Genomic DNA, 15,140 nt, shown 5'->3' with positions numbered 1-15,140 from the left:
GAAAGACTCAAACACTCAAACGGTTTTGGGGAATCCACTGATTTTGGTTTCCTGTCACCATCACGTGTTCGGCAACACAGTCGCAGATCTTCTCATTAAACAACAGACCTTGGGAAAGCAATCAATGGGGCGTCGTTGTTCAGTGATCTCATTGTTGAATTTAGTACGCAATGTCTAATAGACGATTTATGCAAGTAGAGCCAGAAACTTTGAAAATGCAGTTACGTTTCATAGGTCTGACGGCTGCCGTCGGTGCATTGTAAAGGCAGGAAAGAGCTGTACCAATATATGACCACTAGATGGAGCCGTTAGCATACAAATATAGATGGACCGTACAAAGGGCATATGGACTCGATACGATGGCTATTGTAGTTTCCAGCAATGCCAAAGTCGTCGTGATACGCGTAAATCTAGTTAATGAATAAACATATACACATACATTTTTGGCTTAAAAATGTATTAATGACAATAACATTTTCTTTAAACATGTAACGTAAAGTTTTCAACGACAAACGAACATCACATGGTTCTGTGTCATAACAGTACAACTACTTTGTACGGACGTTCATTCAGTCTACATTCAACTCTATAAATTACTATTTCACAGTGAAAAGCACATCTTTTGACAACGAATCACACATATTGAGAGAAGCTATTTCGATGAGCTAACATTTTAAATATTTCTGCCTTAGAGTACCATCCTAGTTCAATTCTTGATTTTAAAAAATCATATATGGCAATCTTACCACTCTTACATTCCTGTGTTTATGTCCAACTCTGCCTACCCTTCCTACTGAAAACGCACAAACAAAAAGGTGAAGCCACACACAGCAATTTAAAGCCTTAACAATCAGACTAACAAGTGTTTTAACTGATCACAGTACTGAGACAGACAACAGTAGTCGTGTGCAAAGGCAGTGGTCCAAACAGCATCCAAACCAACTTTGCTGTTAGAATATTTTGGGGATTTGTAAACACCCTCATCTAACAGAAGCATTCCTTTTCTACCACAAACTTTATGTCATGTAGTGTTCTTTTAATTCAGACAATCCGGTGCATCAGGAGCTTTGTGGTTGTAACATTCAGCACGTGCTGGTCTGCGCAGACTCTGGCGCGATATTCAGACTCTGGGCGTGCTGATATGTGCAGACGGGATATGCTGAAGGGATATTCAGGCTCAGTGTGTGCTAGTCTGCACAGACGCCGGTGGGATTCTCACACGCAGCATGTGCTGATCTATGCAGACACTGAGGGTATGTTCTTGGTCACGCAGCTGAAGTCAGAGAAGGTCATCTCAGCTTCCTCGTATGTACTCAACGAGTCAGGCACAGGAAGATTTGTGAACGCAGGGTTAATGTTTGCCAGGTCATCAGGGCCTGACTAAAAAAAGATTGAAAAACATGTTTACTACTAATATACTATAGTGAGTAAAATTTTAAAAGCTGTATTTTTTTTACAAGTTTTTGGTTAAACTTGTAGAGCATACAGGGGTGTGAGAGAAATACTAACAGGCTTTACATAAATGAAAACATAGCTTGACATTCATCTTGTATACCTTTGTAAGTACATACTGTGTACCAGTGATGCCGGTAACGCGTTACTTAGTAACGCGTTACTGTAGTCGGACTACTTTTTTCAGTAACGAGTAGTCTAACGCAACTACTATTTAAAAACTAGTAGTCAGATTAAAGTTACTTATCTAAAACATCGTGCGTTACTATTTCTGCATTTCGGGGGAACGTAGGTTATTCATTCTTATTTTTTGGCTACACGTTTCTTGCGCGGTTATGTCATTTCTGCGGCGCCAAAGTCAGATGGAAGGAGAGGGTCGCCTTTAGCAGCTGGAAATACAGGCATTATTTTGATTTTATTTCGGTTAAGGATGACAACATTAAGGTGCGTTGTACACTCTGTGCTGGCGACAGAGTGCTGTCTACTTTCAAAAACACAACGTCAAACCTGAAAAAAACCGGGGGGTGGCGGCGAACGTAAATTGTTACCGGGCGGGGTGTAAAATGGACTAAATTCAGTATTATATCACGATCTATCGATCGCCGGTGGTTGGCGCCAGATCGAACTAGTAACTCATTGAATCATAGATATGGATCAGAGGTAAATAAACTAGATTTTTTTTCGGCGTGAGATATCGAAAGTGTGGCGTGTGAGCGTGTGAAGACAGTCAAATGCGTGTGTCTCACGCTCAATGCGTGAGAATTGGCAACCCTGTAAGTGGGCGGAGTTGAACAGAAAGACTGTCTTATTTATTTATTTATTTTAAAAACAACAAAGCCTATTTCAAGAAAAAGTTTACAAATGCCAGTGTCATTTTTGATGTTCCGGTTAAAATACATGTCAATAAAGTGAGTATTGGCAGAACTGGTAGTCATTTTCCTGTTATAGGGGCGGGGGATCAGCCTCTGCTGAAAGTAACTAAAAGTAATCTAACTTAGTTACTTTTAAAAGCAAGTAGTCAGTAACTTAACTGAGCTACTTTTTAAAGAAGTAGTCAGTAGTCAGTAGTCGGATTACTGTTTCAAAGTAACTATGGCAACACTGCTGTGTACACATCTGCAACAAGTTGACATGGGACTCACCAGTGAGGGAACAAATGGGGGCGGGACTTTCTTTGCTTCAAGCTTATCCCACTGGATAGAGGAAAAAAACGAGTGACGCTTCAGCTCTGCCTAAAAATAGAGAAGATGACGGGTTGGTGGTGGTGGTGTTTTTGGTGGTGGTGTTGATGGTGGTGGTGTTGATGGTGGTGGTGTTGATGGTGGTGGTGTTTTCGGTGGTGGTGTTGATGGTGGTGGTGTTTTTGGTGGTGGTGTTGATGGTGGTGGTGTTGATGGTGGTGGTGTTTTGGTGGTGGTGTTTTCGGTGGTGGTGTTGATGGTGGTGGTGTTGATGGTGGTGGTGTTTTTGGTGGTGGTGTTGATGGTGGTGGTGTTTTTGGTGGTGGTGTTGGTGGTGGTGTTTTTGGTGGTGGTGGTGTTTTTGGTGGTGGTGTTGATGGTGGTGGTGTTTTTGGTGGTGGTGTTTTTGGTGGTGGTGTTTTTGGTGGTGTTGATGGTGGTGGTGTTTTTGGTGGTGGTGGTGTTTTTGGTGGTGGTGTTGATGGTGGTGGTGTTTTTGGTGGTGGTGTTGATGGTGGTGGTGTTTTTGGTGGTGGTGTTGATGGTGGTGGTGTTGATGGTGGTGGTGTTTTTGGTGGTGGTGTTGATGGTGGTGGTGTTTTTGGTGATGGTGTTGGTGGTGGTGTTTTTGGTGGTGGTGGTGGTGTTTTTGGTGATGGTGTTTTTGGTGGTGGTGTTGATGGTATTGATGCTGGCAGAGGTGGTTTGTGTGTGCACAAATTTACCACGTCATGTTTAGCGCCTAGCCTCTTAGCCCTGTCTCTGTTCAGCAGCCGTTTGAGAAGGTCTCTTCCTGCCTTGGACACCCCTGGTTTCAGGGCCAGCGGTTGAAATAATATATTACTCAGCATCTCCATGTGGTCCGAACTGTAGAAAGGTGGCTAGAAAGAGAGACAGACATCCCCTTGAGTTTATCCTCAATGTCAAGTACATGTCCCTTGTTGTCTTCCCAGAGTTTGCTTGCTCCATTTAATCTTGGTGGTGGTGTTGGGGATGGTGGGGATAGTGTCTGAGGTGTTTATGATGGTGGTGTTGATAGTGGTAGTGTTGTCAGTGATGGGTAGTGTTTGTGGTTGTAGAACTGCTGGTGCAGGTGGTGTTTGTGGTGGTCTTGGTAGTGGTGATGGTGGGATGTCAGTAGTGTTGGTGGGCGTGGTGTTTGTAATGTTGGTGTTTGTGGTAGGGCTGGTGGTGATGGTGTTGGTGGTTCACCTACCAGGCCGTACAGCATTTCATGGAGCACAGCGCCAAGCCCCCACCAGTCCACCGTCCGGTCGTAGTCCTGCTGCCGGAGGACCTCTGGAGCCAGGTACTGGGGAGTCCCACAGAATGTTCTAGTGGTTGTGGACCCTGCCATGCCCTCCTTACACAAGCCAAAGTCGGTTAGCACGACATGCCCTGCAGCGTCCAGCAGCACGTTCTCTGGCTTCAGGTCTCTGCATACGCGGGAGCAGGACAGAGGAAGACAGAGTGACCCGAGGTGTACAGTGTCAGTTTAGATCATTGCATCTGTGTGCCCACGCTGTGCATGCATCAGAGGTAATCTGCATTTCAGGTCTTTTGCATGTGTTTATTCTTCAAGAGGGACCAAACACTGTTAAGATTTAGGGACATGTTGCTGAAAATTTGCCCTTTTACACAAAATGCATTATTCATTAAATTTGTTTTATTTGGGCTACTTATATTCTTAGGTTAATTTTCATCTAAGCATTGCAGCATTTAGCTAAAGTAATAAATTACAATGTCTATTCAGTAATATATGTGTGTGTGTGTGTGTGTTGTGTGTGTTGTTTGTGTGTGTGTGTGTGTACCTGTAAACAATATGCAAGGAATGTAAGTATCCTAGAGCACTGGCCATCTCTGCAGCATAAAATCTGGCTCTGGGCTCCATGAACACATGCTCCCTCTGTAGATGGTAAAAGAGCTACACACACACACACACACACACACACACACACACACACACACACACACACACACACACACACACACACACACACACACACACACACACACACACACACACACACACACACACACACACACACACACACACACGCGTCATTGTAACATAACCCCTCAAGAAACACAGTCATCCATTCATAAATAGTAAGTGTGCACGAGTGCGTGTGCACGTGCACGCACCTCTCCCCCAGCAGCATAGTCCAGCGCTAGGTAGAGTCTGTCTCTCGTCTGAAAGCTGAAGTGAAGTTTTACCAAGAATGGATGATTGACAGTCTTCAGTAACACATTATGCTCACACTTGACTAGTCCTTCCTGTTAAACACAGCATAGTCTAAGTATATATAGAGGCACCAGTCAGCACCCTATATGCAAAAACACTTACACACTCTTACTGTCTCTCACACGCACACACACACACACGCACACACACACACACTTACCGCTTCTTTCTTCAAGACAATGTGCTTCTGTAAAACTTTGACTGCATAGTATCTTTCATTTTTTCTGTGTCTGGCCAAAAAGACCTGATCAATTGCACAAACCAAGAGAATTAAATTAAAAACAAGAAATGGGTTGAACATTTTAGATACATGCTAGATTAATCTTACAAATGTAACAATACTTAGATATGTTAGACTAGCTTTACAGACCCAGATTAAGCCTGAACCTATTAAACTCAAGATGATTCACCAATGGCACTGGAGTTTAGTCCAAGAATGGACATAATCCAAGTCTCAGACATCAGTTACTTATGTCAATCATACTAAACCCATTCAATAGTTCACACACATTAAATAAAGGAAATGTACCTTCCCAAAACTTCCTGTCCCAATCACCTTCATGTAGTCAAAATCAGCTGCTGAAGCCCTGCACACACATGCATAAATATAAACGTGTGTGTGTGCCTGTCTCTGGGGCTGCTATAGACCTATATATGTCCACCCTATAGATACACAGTATATAGCTTACTTACTGAGAACTTTGCAGCTGTTGTCCTTTATTGCTGAAGCAGAGCTATTGAAAAAAGATCAACAAAGTTATCAGAGACCACCTTAGTGCCTCCATACACACATGAGGGGAGCACACAGGCGTGAAACTGAACTCCTAAATCCAACGTTGGACCTCGTTCCATTTCGATAGACATAAAGCACTTGCTACTTTATAGGAGGCGCAGCTGTGCGTACTTGCATACTTACAGCAGCCGAACCACCGCCCTCTGGTCCAAGATAGCACTCCGAGTCCATACTGGTGGGGGGGGTGTTAATGTGAGAGAGACGAAACATTATCGTTAAGAATCGGAAGAATATTTGTAAATTTGCGCAGGTTCATGTAAAGGTTCAGAAGTTTCCCTTCAGACAATGTTAAAGTTCTCTGCGCAAATAAAGATCTAATTACCGGTATCTCAATTGCGTTCTTCATTTTTCCATAAGCAGGCTGTCGACGCAGCTCAGAGCAGCAACTTTCCTAACTAGGTCACGGTCTCGAAAGAGGACTGACCTCAAACGTCTCTCTAAAACTACCTGTGAGAGTCACTTTGACCGCATATATCCCCGTTTAGTGCGACTAATAATGATCACCACGTTAAAATATAACATTAGATACCGTCCGAGTCACCGTTCTTCGAAATAACAGCTTCACCTTATGCATCGCTGACGGTAATACTCAAAATAATACTCACTGTCGGTAGATCGGGCTCATCTCAGACTTCCGTTGAAGGTTCGCTGAACCGATCTTTTTCTCTTTAATTAAAGCTGAAAAGTAGAAATCAAGAAGTTTCAGGAACGAACATCTGTGGTTTGCTACACAATTTAAACACGAATTTAACCAGAGGATCCGTTACTCCAAACGACGCTTTCAAACGTTATTATAATAATTCCAAAAACGTCCCAGCATCAAATACACTTTATGTTTAGTTTAACTTACCAGCAAAGTATGACACTATTCCTTTCATTTTAGCATAAGTCACAGTAGTTTTAGTCTTCTTTGCCATTCTAATGTAATCCACGAGAAACACAGAGAGAGGGAGAGAGACAGAGAGAACACTAGATGATATAAGTTGTTGGGTCGTTGGTAGTTGCTGCTGTACCGTACAATTCTGGTTCTGTGCTGTCTGAACCTGGCTGGCTATTTTCTGCGAGGCACATGGTGCTTGACGGATTCATGACATCATGTCCATCAGTTACGTACACGACCGTCTCAACTTCCCACCTTCTCCATGTCCCAGATCACCGTCACCCGCTAACCTAAGTGTAGCCTGGCGGCCGTCACCTTGCTCACTCCGTCCGCTACTATTTGGCCGATAGATAATTTTTTTTTAATTTTTACTACGCCACCTGGGGCCCCACCCCCCAGGACCCTAATTTAACAATGGTTGTAATGAACAATAAACAGTTACTTTGAGCACTACCAGTAGCAAATATTTAATAACAGGACTGGATAAAATACATAACAATCATAAAACCACATCACAAAGCTACAGTCTTCACAAAAGGACAAGTGCCGTCCATACAACAACCAGAGCACCGATTAAGGCTCCTCAGGTCTCATCAAACCCGCTGGCTGGCCGCTCTGCCGTCCGACAACACAGGACACCTGACTGGGAGGGGTGCAATAAGGGCAATAAAAGTTAAGGGCTGGCCGGTTAGCTCTACATACACAGCACCCCAACAACAATTTGAATTAGCACAAACAATCACACATCAAACCCGCGTACACCCACAATCCAAAATCAATAAGAAAGTATCTCTTAGCAGAGCATAACACGATATTACCTCCCAGCCACCCACTAACACTGCCGATTACGGCAACAGCCCAGCTCACCAACTCAGAGGCCTATCGCCAGTCGCCGTGCAGCTTACGATCAGCCAGCAAGACCAATGGACTCACAGCAACACTTGTTACCTAACTGTGGTCAGGTAAACAAAAAAACAATAATCATTCACAATACAGTAACGCCACTAAATCATAAAAAACAAAACATAACTAACATCCCACACAAGCAACAAAACACCAAACCAAGAAAAAAAAGAAAAGGAAACAGAACACTAATGTCAAACCCGTTAGGCAAAAACAGCAACGGCAATTAAGTTGGACTCTGGTTCCCCCAGGCTCTCAACCTAATGAGTAAAAAGAAAGATTAAAATATTACCCAATAATCCCCCATAGACAACTTTTCCCTAAATACCTCTCCCACCAAACAAACACTCCTACCAAAACCACCTTGCACATACCTGTACTGGTCCAAAGTTTGGGCACAACAGTAAACTTTTTGCAAGTCACCAGAGCATCAACGCAGGGCACACCAAAATGTTGCACCACATCATCTGACTTGGGTCTGTCTTTATACCTACCCCCCCTAATAATTAGTTGTCATTTTAAAATGGGCTGCAGCTGAGATTAGCTCACTACCGTAATAGATGGAATAAAAGCGCACCCCTGCCCAATGGGACTTAAAAGAAGATGCCGTTTCTCAGCCCACAATAGTCGGCTGGTTACATTCTACCCCGGACATTTTAAATCGGTGTCCCACCGATAGCTCAAAACCTAAAATCCTAACACCATGGCCTAAATATGGCAGGCAGACTACCACCAACCCTAGGGACCCGGTTGTTTTCCACCCCAACTGCCATACCCACTACAGACACCGGCAAATGGTGGGGATTTCTGTGTGTCCCTGCTGTAGTGCGAGTTGTCCTACGCCCCACACGCACTTCAGTGCCAGGCACCACTACAGGGGGAGAGTGAATTACATTAGAGGGCGCAGCACCCCTTAAATTATTAGGAGACCTGGAAGAAACGTCAGGCTCCAGCAGCAACGGTGGTTGTACTTGATCTCTAGTGTCCAAAGGCACTACTGCAACCCACTGTCCCAGGTCCTCTCCCCCACCACTGATATCACCATCCAGTTCGGTCCGTCCTATCTCTGACGGCGGTGGCTGGACGCAAGGTGGGGCCAACTTCAACATGGAACGATGGACCTGACGGGGACGACTATGGTCCTGTACTGGGGCCACTGAATAGACCGCTCCGCCCACTCCTGGGGCCATTAGTACTTCATAGACAGTGGATTCCCAAGCATCTTGAATTTTATTACGGCCTCGTACAGAGTTGTTGCGAAGGTAAACGAGGCTACCCACACTTAATGGCTCCGCTTGCAACTTCTGGTCATGCCCCTCCTTCCGCTGTTGAGCTGCAGTCTGCACCTTAACTCTCACCTTCTCAAATGCCACCCGAAGTCGCCTCTGATGTTCCCTCATCCAACTACACACGGAACCCCCTTCCAGCTCCCGTGATCGTCCTAACAAAAAGTCAATAGGAAGCTGGGGTTCTTGCCCAAACATCAAAAAATGAGGGGACTCCTTGGTGGTCTGGTGAACTGTAGAATTATAATTGAACACCAACTGAGGGAGAAATTCTGTCCAGTGCCTCTTCTGCTCATGAGAAAGAGTACGCAGGAGACCATGCATGGTGCGATTAAATCTCTCGCATTGGCCATTTCCTTGTGGATGGTAAGGAGTAGTACGTGTCTTTTGGACACCATACAAAGCACAGAGCTGGTGGACTAAAGCATTCTCAAAGCTTCGACCCTGGTCAGAATGTATTTGCCTAGGGACACCATACCTGTAAAACCATTCTTTAAGCAGCACATTCGCCACTGTAGAAGCCCGCTGATCACGTGTAGGAATTACCTGTGTAAACTTTGAGAAAACATCAGTTATCACCAACACCTGCTCAAATCCTTCGGCAGATGGTTCCAACAAAGAAAAGTCCATTGCCACTATCTCATTGGGTCTCGACGCCAATAGATGACCCATTGGGGCCCGTATCCGAGTGTGTGGAGGCTTTGCCAATGCACACCTACCACACTGTTGACACCACTCTCTAATGTCCTGACTCATACCTGGCCAATAGCACCTCTGTCGCACCAATTCCAGGGTACGTTCAACACCTTGATGGCCATGATTGTCATGCAACTGTTGTAGTACTTCCTTTTTCAAACCATCTGGCAGAATTAACTGCCAGACCTCCTCCCCTCCTTCTGGTCGAAAAATTTGTCTATACAAAATGCCCTCAGACTGAACAATACGATCCCACTGTTGCAAAAGCCCGTGAACTGCTGTAGGTAACTGCCTTCTCTCCTCTGCACTAGGCCGTCTCTGGTCCTGCCAGAATGGATGGAATGCACTTATAGCAGGATCTGACTGTTGCAAAGCCCTCACCTCTTCACTAGTACGAGATGGTAGTGCTGTGATGGCTAACTGAGCCATAGCAGGATGTGAATCTCCAGCAACGGCACCTTGTAGTGCCAGGGGCAATATAGTCCCCCCTGTATCAACCTCAGTGCCTACAATGGGATCAAGGCACTGCCTGGACAATGAATCCGCATTCTTATTAGTTCGTCCAGGTCGATAACGAACGGTATACTGAAAGGAGGAAAGTTGGGCCACCCACCGTTGTTCTGTGGCCCCCAACTTGGCGGTCTCCAAGTGACTCAGTGGGTTATTGTCAGTCCACACAATGCACCGCTGACCCCACAAATACTCCCGGAATTTCTCCGTCATGGCCCACTTTAGTCCCAAAAACTCCAGCTTCATGGAGCTATATGACTTTTCAGGTGGCCGAAGACTTCGACTCGCATAGGCAATAGGTCTAACCTCCCCCCCCTGGTCTTGAGACAACACAGCTCCCAGGCCTTGGTGGCTAGCATCGACCTCTAGAATGAAAGGGAGAGAAAAGTCAGCAAAAGCAAGGATAGGGGCCTGGATGAGTCTCTCCTTCAGGTGCTTGAAGCTATCCTCACATGATTCCGACCACACCTGAGGCAAAAATGGCCTGGCCTGTTTCCGTTTTTTTGTAGAACCCTGTTCGGCCACTAGGTGATACAGAGGACCTGCCAGTTTAGAAAAGCCTGCCACAAACCGCCTATAGTAGCTGGCAAAGCCCAAAAATGAGCGCAGCTCTGCCACATTGGTGGGACGTGGCCAATGTGCAACTGCAGACACCTTTTCAGGGTCAGTAGACACCCCCCTCTCTGAGATGCGATGACCCAAATACTGAACCTCATGTTTGAAGAAACAGCATTTCTCCAGTTTTGCCTTCAAGCCCTCCTGTTGCAATCGGCTCAATACCAGCTCTAACCGATGTACATGTTCCTCTACACTAGATGAAAAAATAATAATATCATCCAGGTAAAGTAACAAGGACTGGCAGTTCTGATCCCCAAACATGCGTTCCATTAACCTTTGGAATGTACTAGGTGCAATACACAGCCCAAATGGCATTCTATTGAACTCAAATAGTCCAAATGGTGTGCAAAATGCAGTCTTGGGGCGATCGCCCTCTGTTACTGGAATCTGGTTGTACCCGCTAGCCAAATCCATGGTGGAAAACCACTTGGCGCCGGACAAAGCATCTAATGACTCTTCAATACGAGGGAGGGGGAAAGCATCTTTCCTGGTCTTACTGTTTAGGGAACGGTAGTCCACACACATACGGATGCTACCATCCTTCTTCTTTACCACAACAATGGGTGAGGCGTAAGGGCTACTACTTTCCCGGATCACTTGATTGTCAAGTAACTGGTGGATATGAGCCTTCACTGCATCATAGTCACAAGGGGGAATGCGCCGATACCGCTGCCTCACTGGTTTGTCATCAGTTACTGGGATGTCATGGGAAATCAATGCAGTACACCCCAAATCTCCCTCAAATGCTGAGAACACCGTTTCATACCTCATCAGCAACCCCTTAACTCTAGCCTGTTCTGGCTCCGAAAGTGCTGATAATTCCATATGCCGGATCTGCTCATGCACCGGGTCTACCGTAGCCTCCACTATATTAGCAGAGACTGGAAATTGGCCTTCTCCCTCAACAACCCCATTAGGCAAACTTACCACTTGGGCTAGACTCAGCTTTCCCAGTGGGTATCGAGGTCCCAAAAACACAGGCGCATGACTCACATTCACCAGCGGGACATACACCGTACCCCTCACCACCTGAACCAATGCCGGGGAAACCAACAGCCCACTGGGCAATGCCTTAGCCTCACTCAATGGCTCCAACAACACAGTACTGGATGTTGTGCAAAACTGGTCAGAGCATGTAGCAGCCACCATCTTAATTGTACCACTTGGAATCAGCACAGGCCTCTTACCCCGTACTTTAGCAAGCCCAGTACCCACCCTAAGTGGCCTACTCTCCACATGGTGGCAGTACTGGAGTGCCTGCTGCCAGGGTGATGACGCATAACTTACTGGTGGAAGATCAAATAAGGCGGCACCATGTTGGTGAAACAATTCTGCATAGCACTCCCGGACAACATTCATACCCAATACTGCAGGGGCCGTGGGGCCCTTTGGCAGATCCTTCACCACTAACCACCCACGGTTTGGGAGAACCTTCCCTAAAACTTCAACCGTTAGTTCCACATATCCCACATACGGTATACTCAACCCATTTGCAGCACGAAGCTGTAGCCACCGACAAGGCTGAAGCTGGTTCCGGAAGTGCTGTGCAAAGAAGCTTTCAGCTATAGTGGACACCATTGACCCGGTATCCAACAAGCAATTTACAACTACTCCCCCCAATCTAATGGCCACCTTAGGACACTGCCCCACCAGTGATGAAATCGCTTGACTAGAAGGGGCCTCCCCAGAGCCTGTGCCATACCCTCCCAATGTGTGGCTCTGCACATTGGGGGGAGCTAGTTTTCCCCCCCTCGTGACTCCTTGGCCAGAGAAGATGGTCCTGGAACAACGGGATGAGTCTGAACAACCCGTTCATTATCACACTCCCTGGCATAATGGCCTGGCTGTTGACATCTCCTGCACACCACTGTAGGAGAACGATTAGGCCGTGATGTATATGCTGGCCGCTGTAAAGCTGCTAAGCTCCGTGTTAATTGAGCTATCTGTTCTTGTTGTCTTAACAACATTGTTCTCAATTCAGCAAACTCAGACCCTGCTGCATTAACTGGTTGACTTCCCACACTCTGTGGGACCCCTGAACATTGCATTGCACACAGTGAAGGGACAGAGTGACTCCTGCCTCTCCCCTCCGGTGGCCTCCCCTCACGCTCCCACCGAATGGCCTCGGACCGTACTTCCAACATAGATAAGGCTGGTTGTTGACGAACAAGACGCTTTAATTCCCTGCGAAGAGCAGAGTCAATGACATGTTCTATGAACTGGTCACGCAACAAAATTTTAGCATTAGGAACTGCATTAGGAGCACTTTGTACCACTTGGTCCATAAGGGCGCAGAGAGCATGAGAATACTCTTGTAAGGATTCCCCTTCCAACTGCTTCCTTGAGAAGAACTGCTCCTGTAAGGCAATATAAGAAGTAGAACACCCATACAATTCTCTAAGAGTGGATATAATCTTCTGGGGATCCTCCCTCTCTGCTTTAGGCCGGTATTTTATCTCATACTTTGCTTCCCCATCCAAGTGATCGTACATAAAATAGGCCTGCTCTAAAGGCCCCAACTGTCTAATTCGAATACAAGCCTGTAGCTCTTCCACCCACTCATCAATGCTCACCCCAGATAGCCCTCTGAATATAGAACACTTCCTTTCTCTTGGAACATACAACAACCGTTCCACGGGGCATACATTAGAGGCAGCAGGAGTATTAGAACCAGGCACATGATTAGACGGCCCGGCATCCGCTGGTGCTCGCTCTTCAGCTGGTGCCTGCTCCTGAAGATGCTCCTTCTCCGCTTGAAGCTGGCGCACCATGTCCCTCAACTCCTGTAACTCATCCTCCATAACAAAGTCAGTAGGTGGAAAACAAGTTCATATGCAGTAGCTCCACTATTACAGTCCCACTTGCGTCGCAGCGTACTCCAGCCAAATCGTCCTGATGTGCCGTTGCTGTTTTGCCTTATTTAATAAATAAATCACAAATCCACAAAAAAAACAAACCCCCACAGATCCTGCCGACTACGCCAATTTGTAGCCTGGCGGCCGTCACCTTGCTCACTCCGTCCGCTACTATTTGGCCGATAGATAATTTTTTTTTAATTTTTACTACGCCACCTGGGGCCCCACCCCCCAGGACCCTAATTTAACAATGGTTGTAATGAACAATAAACAGTTACTTTGAGCACTACCAGTAGCAAATATTTAATAACAGGACTGGATAAAATACATAACAATCATAAAACCACATCACAAAGCTACAGTCTTCACAAAAGGACAAGTGCCGTCCATACAACAACCAGAGCACCGATTAAGGCTCCTCAGGTCTCATCAAACCCGCTGGCTGGCCGCTCTGCCGTCCGACAACACAGGACACCTGACTGGGAGGGGTGCAATAAGGGCAATAAAAGTTAAGGGCTGGCCGGTTAGCTCTACATACACAGCACCCCAACAACAATTTGAATTAGCACAAACAATCACACATCAAACCCGCGTACACCCACAATCCAAAATCAATAAGAAAGTATCTCTTAGCAGAGCATAACACGATATTACCTCCCAGCCACCCACTAACACTGCCGATTACGGCAACAGCCCAGCTCACCAACTCAGAGGCCTATCGCCAGTCGCCGTGCAGCTTACGATCAGCCAGCAAGACCAATGGACTCACAGCAACACTTGTTACCTAACTGTGGTCAGGTAAACAAAAAAACAATAATCATTCACAATACAGTAACGCCACTAAATCATAAAAAACAAAACATAACTAACATCCCACACAAGCAACAAAACACCAAACCAAGAAAAAAAAGAAAAGGAAACAGAACACTAATGTCAAACCCGTTAGGCAAAAACAGCAACGGCAATTAAGTTGGACTCTGGTTCCCCCAGGCTCTCAACCTAATGAGTAAAAAGAAAGATTAAAATATTACCCAATAATCCCCCATAGACAACTTTTCCCTAAATACCTCTCCCACCAAACAAACACTCCTACCAAAACCACCTTGCACATACCTGTACTGGTCCAAAGTTTGGGCACAACAGTAAACTTTTTGCAAGTCACCAGAGCATCAACGCAGGGCACACCAAAATGTTGCACCACATCATCTGACTTGGGTCTGTCTTTATACCTACCCCCCCTAATAATTAGTTGTCATTTTAAAATGGGCTGCAGCTGAGATTAGCTCACTACCGTAATAGATGGAATAAAAGCGCACCCCTGCCCAATGGGACTTAAAAGAAGATGCCGTTTCTCAGCCCACAATAGTCGGCTGGTTACATAAGCATTCTGGTTTGCTTGAGCCATCAACAAACACAAGAAAGAAATACTAGATTAAGATATTCTCTCTCAGTGTGCAGTCGCCACAGCTGAAAGGAAAAATTAAGAAAGAAATCAAATTAAAAGCAGATAGTCTACGCTTCCGTACATTTACTCGTCAAATAACAGTTTATAACGTAACTGGGTGCGGTGATTTGTATGCATTTACCAGTGGTTTGACAGAAACACTGATGATAAGTTCAAAAGTACTCAGAAAAAAAGTTAAAACAACCTAGTATCTCTACAATAGCGTCTTTTGTAAATACGTAAATATCCTAGTTTTAATTCATTGCAAAACCTAAAG

General features: G+C 45.6%; 1 protein-coding gene across 7 annotated transcripts; it reads right to left on the bottom strand.

Annotated features, from left to right (window-relative positions):
• Positions 1–420: 420 nt before the first annotated feature.
• sgk2b (serum/glucocorticoid regulated kinase 2b) lies at positions 421–14,778 on the bottom strand. 7 transcript variants are annotated; one of them, XM_077012729.1, is made up of 14 exons: positions 7,829–13,247; positions 7,655–7,714; positions 6,522–6,589; positions 6,277–6,349; positions 5,783–5,843; positions 5,572–5,612; positions 5,408–5,465; positions 5,039–5,122; positions 4,779–4,910; positions 4,445–4,557; positions 3,850–4,069; positions 3,359–3,514; positions 2,595–2,684; positions 424–1,380 (listed from the first exon to the last, which is right to left on the bottom strand). In XM_077012729.1, the coding sequence occupies exons 3-14, from the start codon at positions 6,586–6,588 to the stop codon at positions 1,237–1,239; spliced, it is 1,239 nt and encodes a 412-aa protein (XP_076868844.1). In that variant the 5' UTR covers position 6,589; positions 7,655–7,714; positions 7,829–13,247; the 3' UTR covers positions 424–1,236. The 7 variants fall into 7 exon arrangements, with proteins under 7 accessions (XP_076868841.1, XP_076868839.1, XP_076868840.1 ...); XM_077012726.1 differs by lacking the exon at positions 7,655–7,714 and having other exon boundaries at positions 421–1,380; positions 4,445–4,539; positions 13,138–14,778; XM_077012724.1 differs by lacking the exon at positions 7,655–7,714 and having other exon boundaries at positions 422–1,380; positions 13,138–14,775.
• Positions 14,779–15,140: the final 362 nt, after the last annotated feature.

This window comes from Brachyhypopomus gauderio, chromosome 7, assembly GCF_052324685.1.
Source record: "Brachyhypopomus gauderio isolate BG-103 chromosome 7, BGAUD_0.2, whole genome shotgun sequence".
In the NCBI taxonomy this organism is placed as follows: domain Eukaryota; kingdom Metazoa; phylum Chordata; class Actinopteri; order Gymnotiformes; family Hypopomidae; genus Brachyhypopomus; species Brachyhypopomus gauderio.
This window is presented reverse-complemented; position numbering and strand designations above follow the sequence as displayed.

What these genes read in the sequence shown, in the direction of transcription:
- sgk2b (XM_077012724.1), bottom strand. Translation starts at nt 13,262, where the DNA reads ATGCCGGGCCGTCTAATCATGTGCCTGGTTCTAATACTCCTGCTGCCT. An exon ending in TATTCAGAGGGCTATCTGGG is followed by an intron (nt 6,590 to 13,137) that starts GTGAGCATTGAT and finishes GGATTACATTAG; the next exon opens with AATGGCAAAGAAGACTAAAA. An exon ending in TAGGCGCTAAACATGACGTG is followed by an intron (nt 2,685 to 3,358) that starts GTAAATTTGTGC and finishes CTCTATTTTTAG; the next exon opens with GCAGAGCTGAAGCGTCACTC.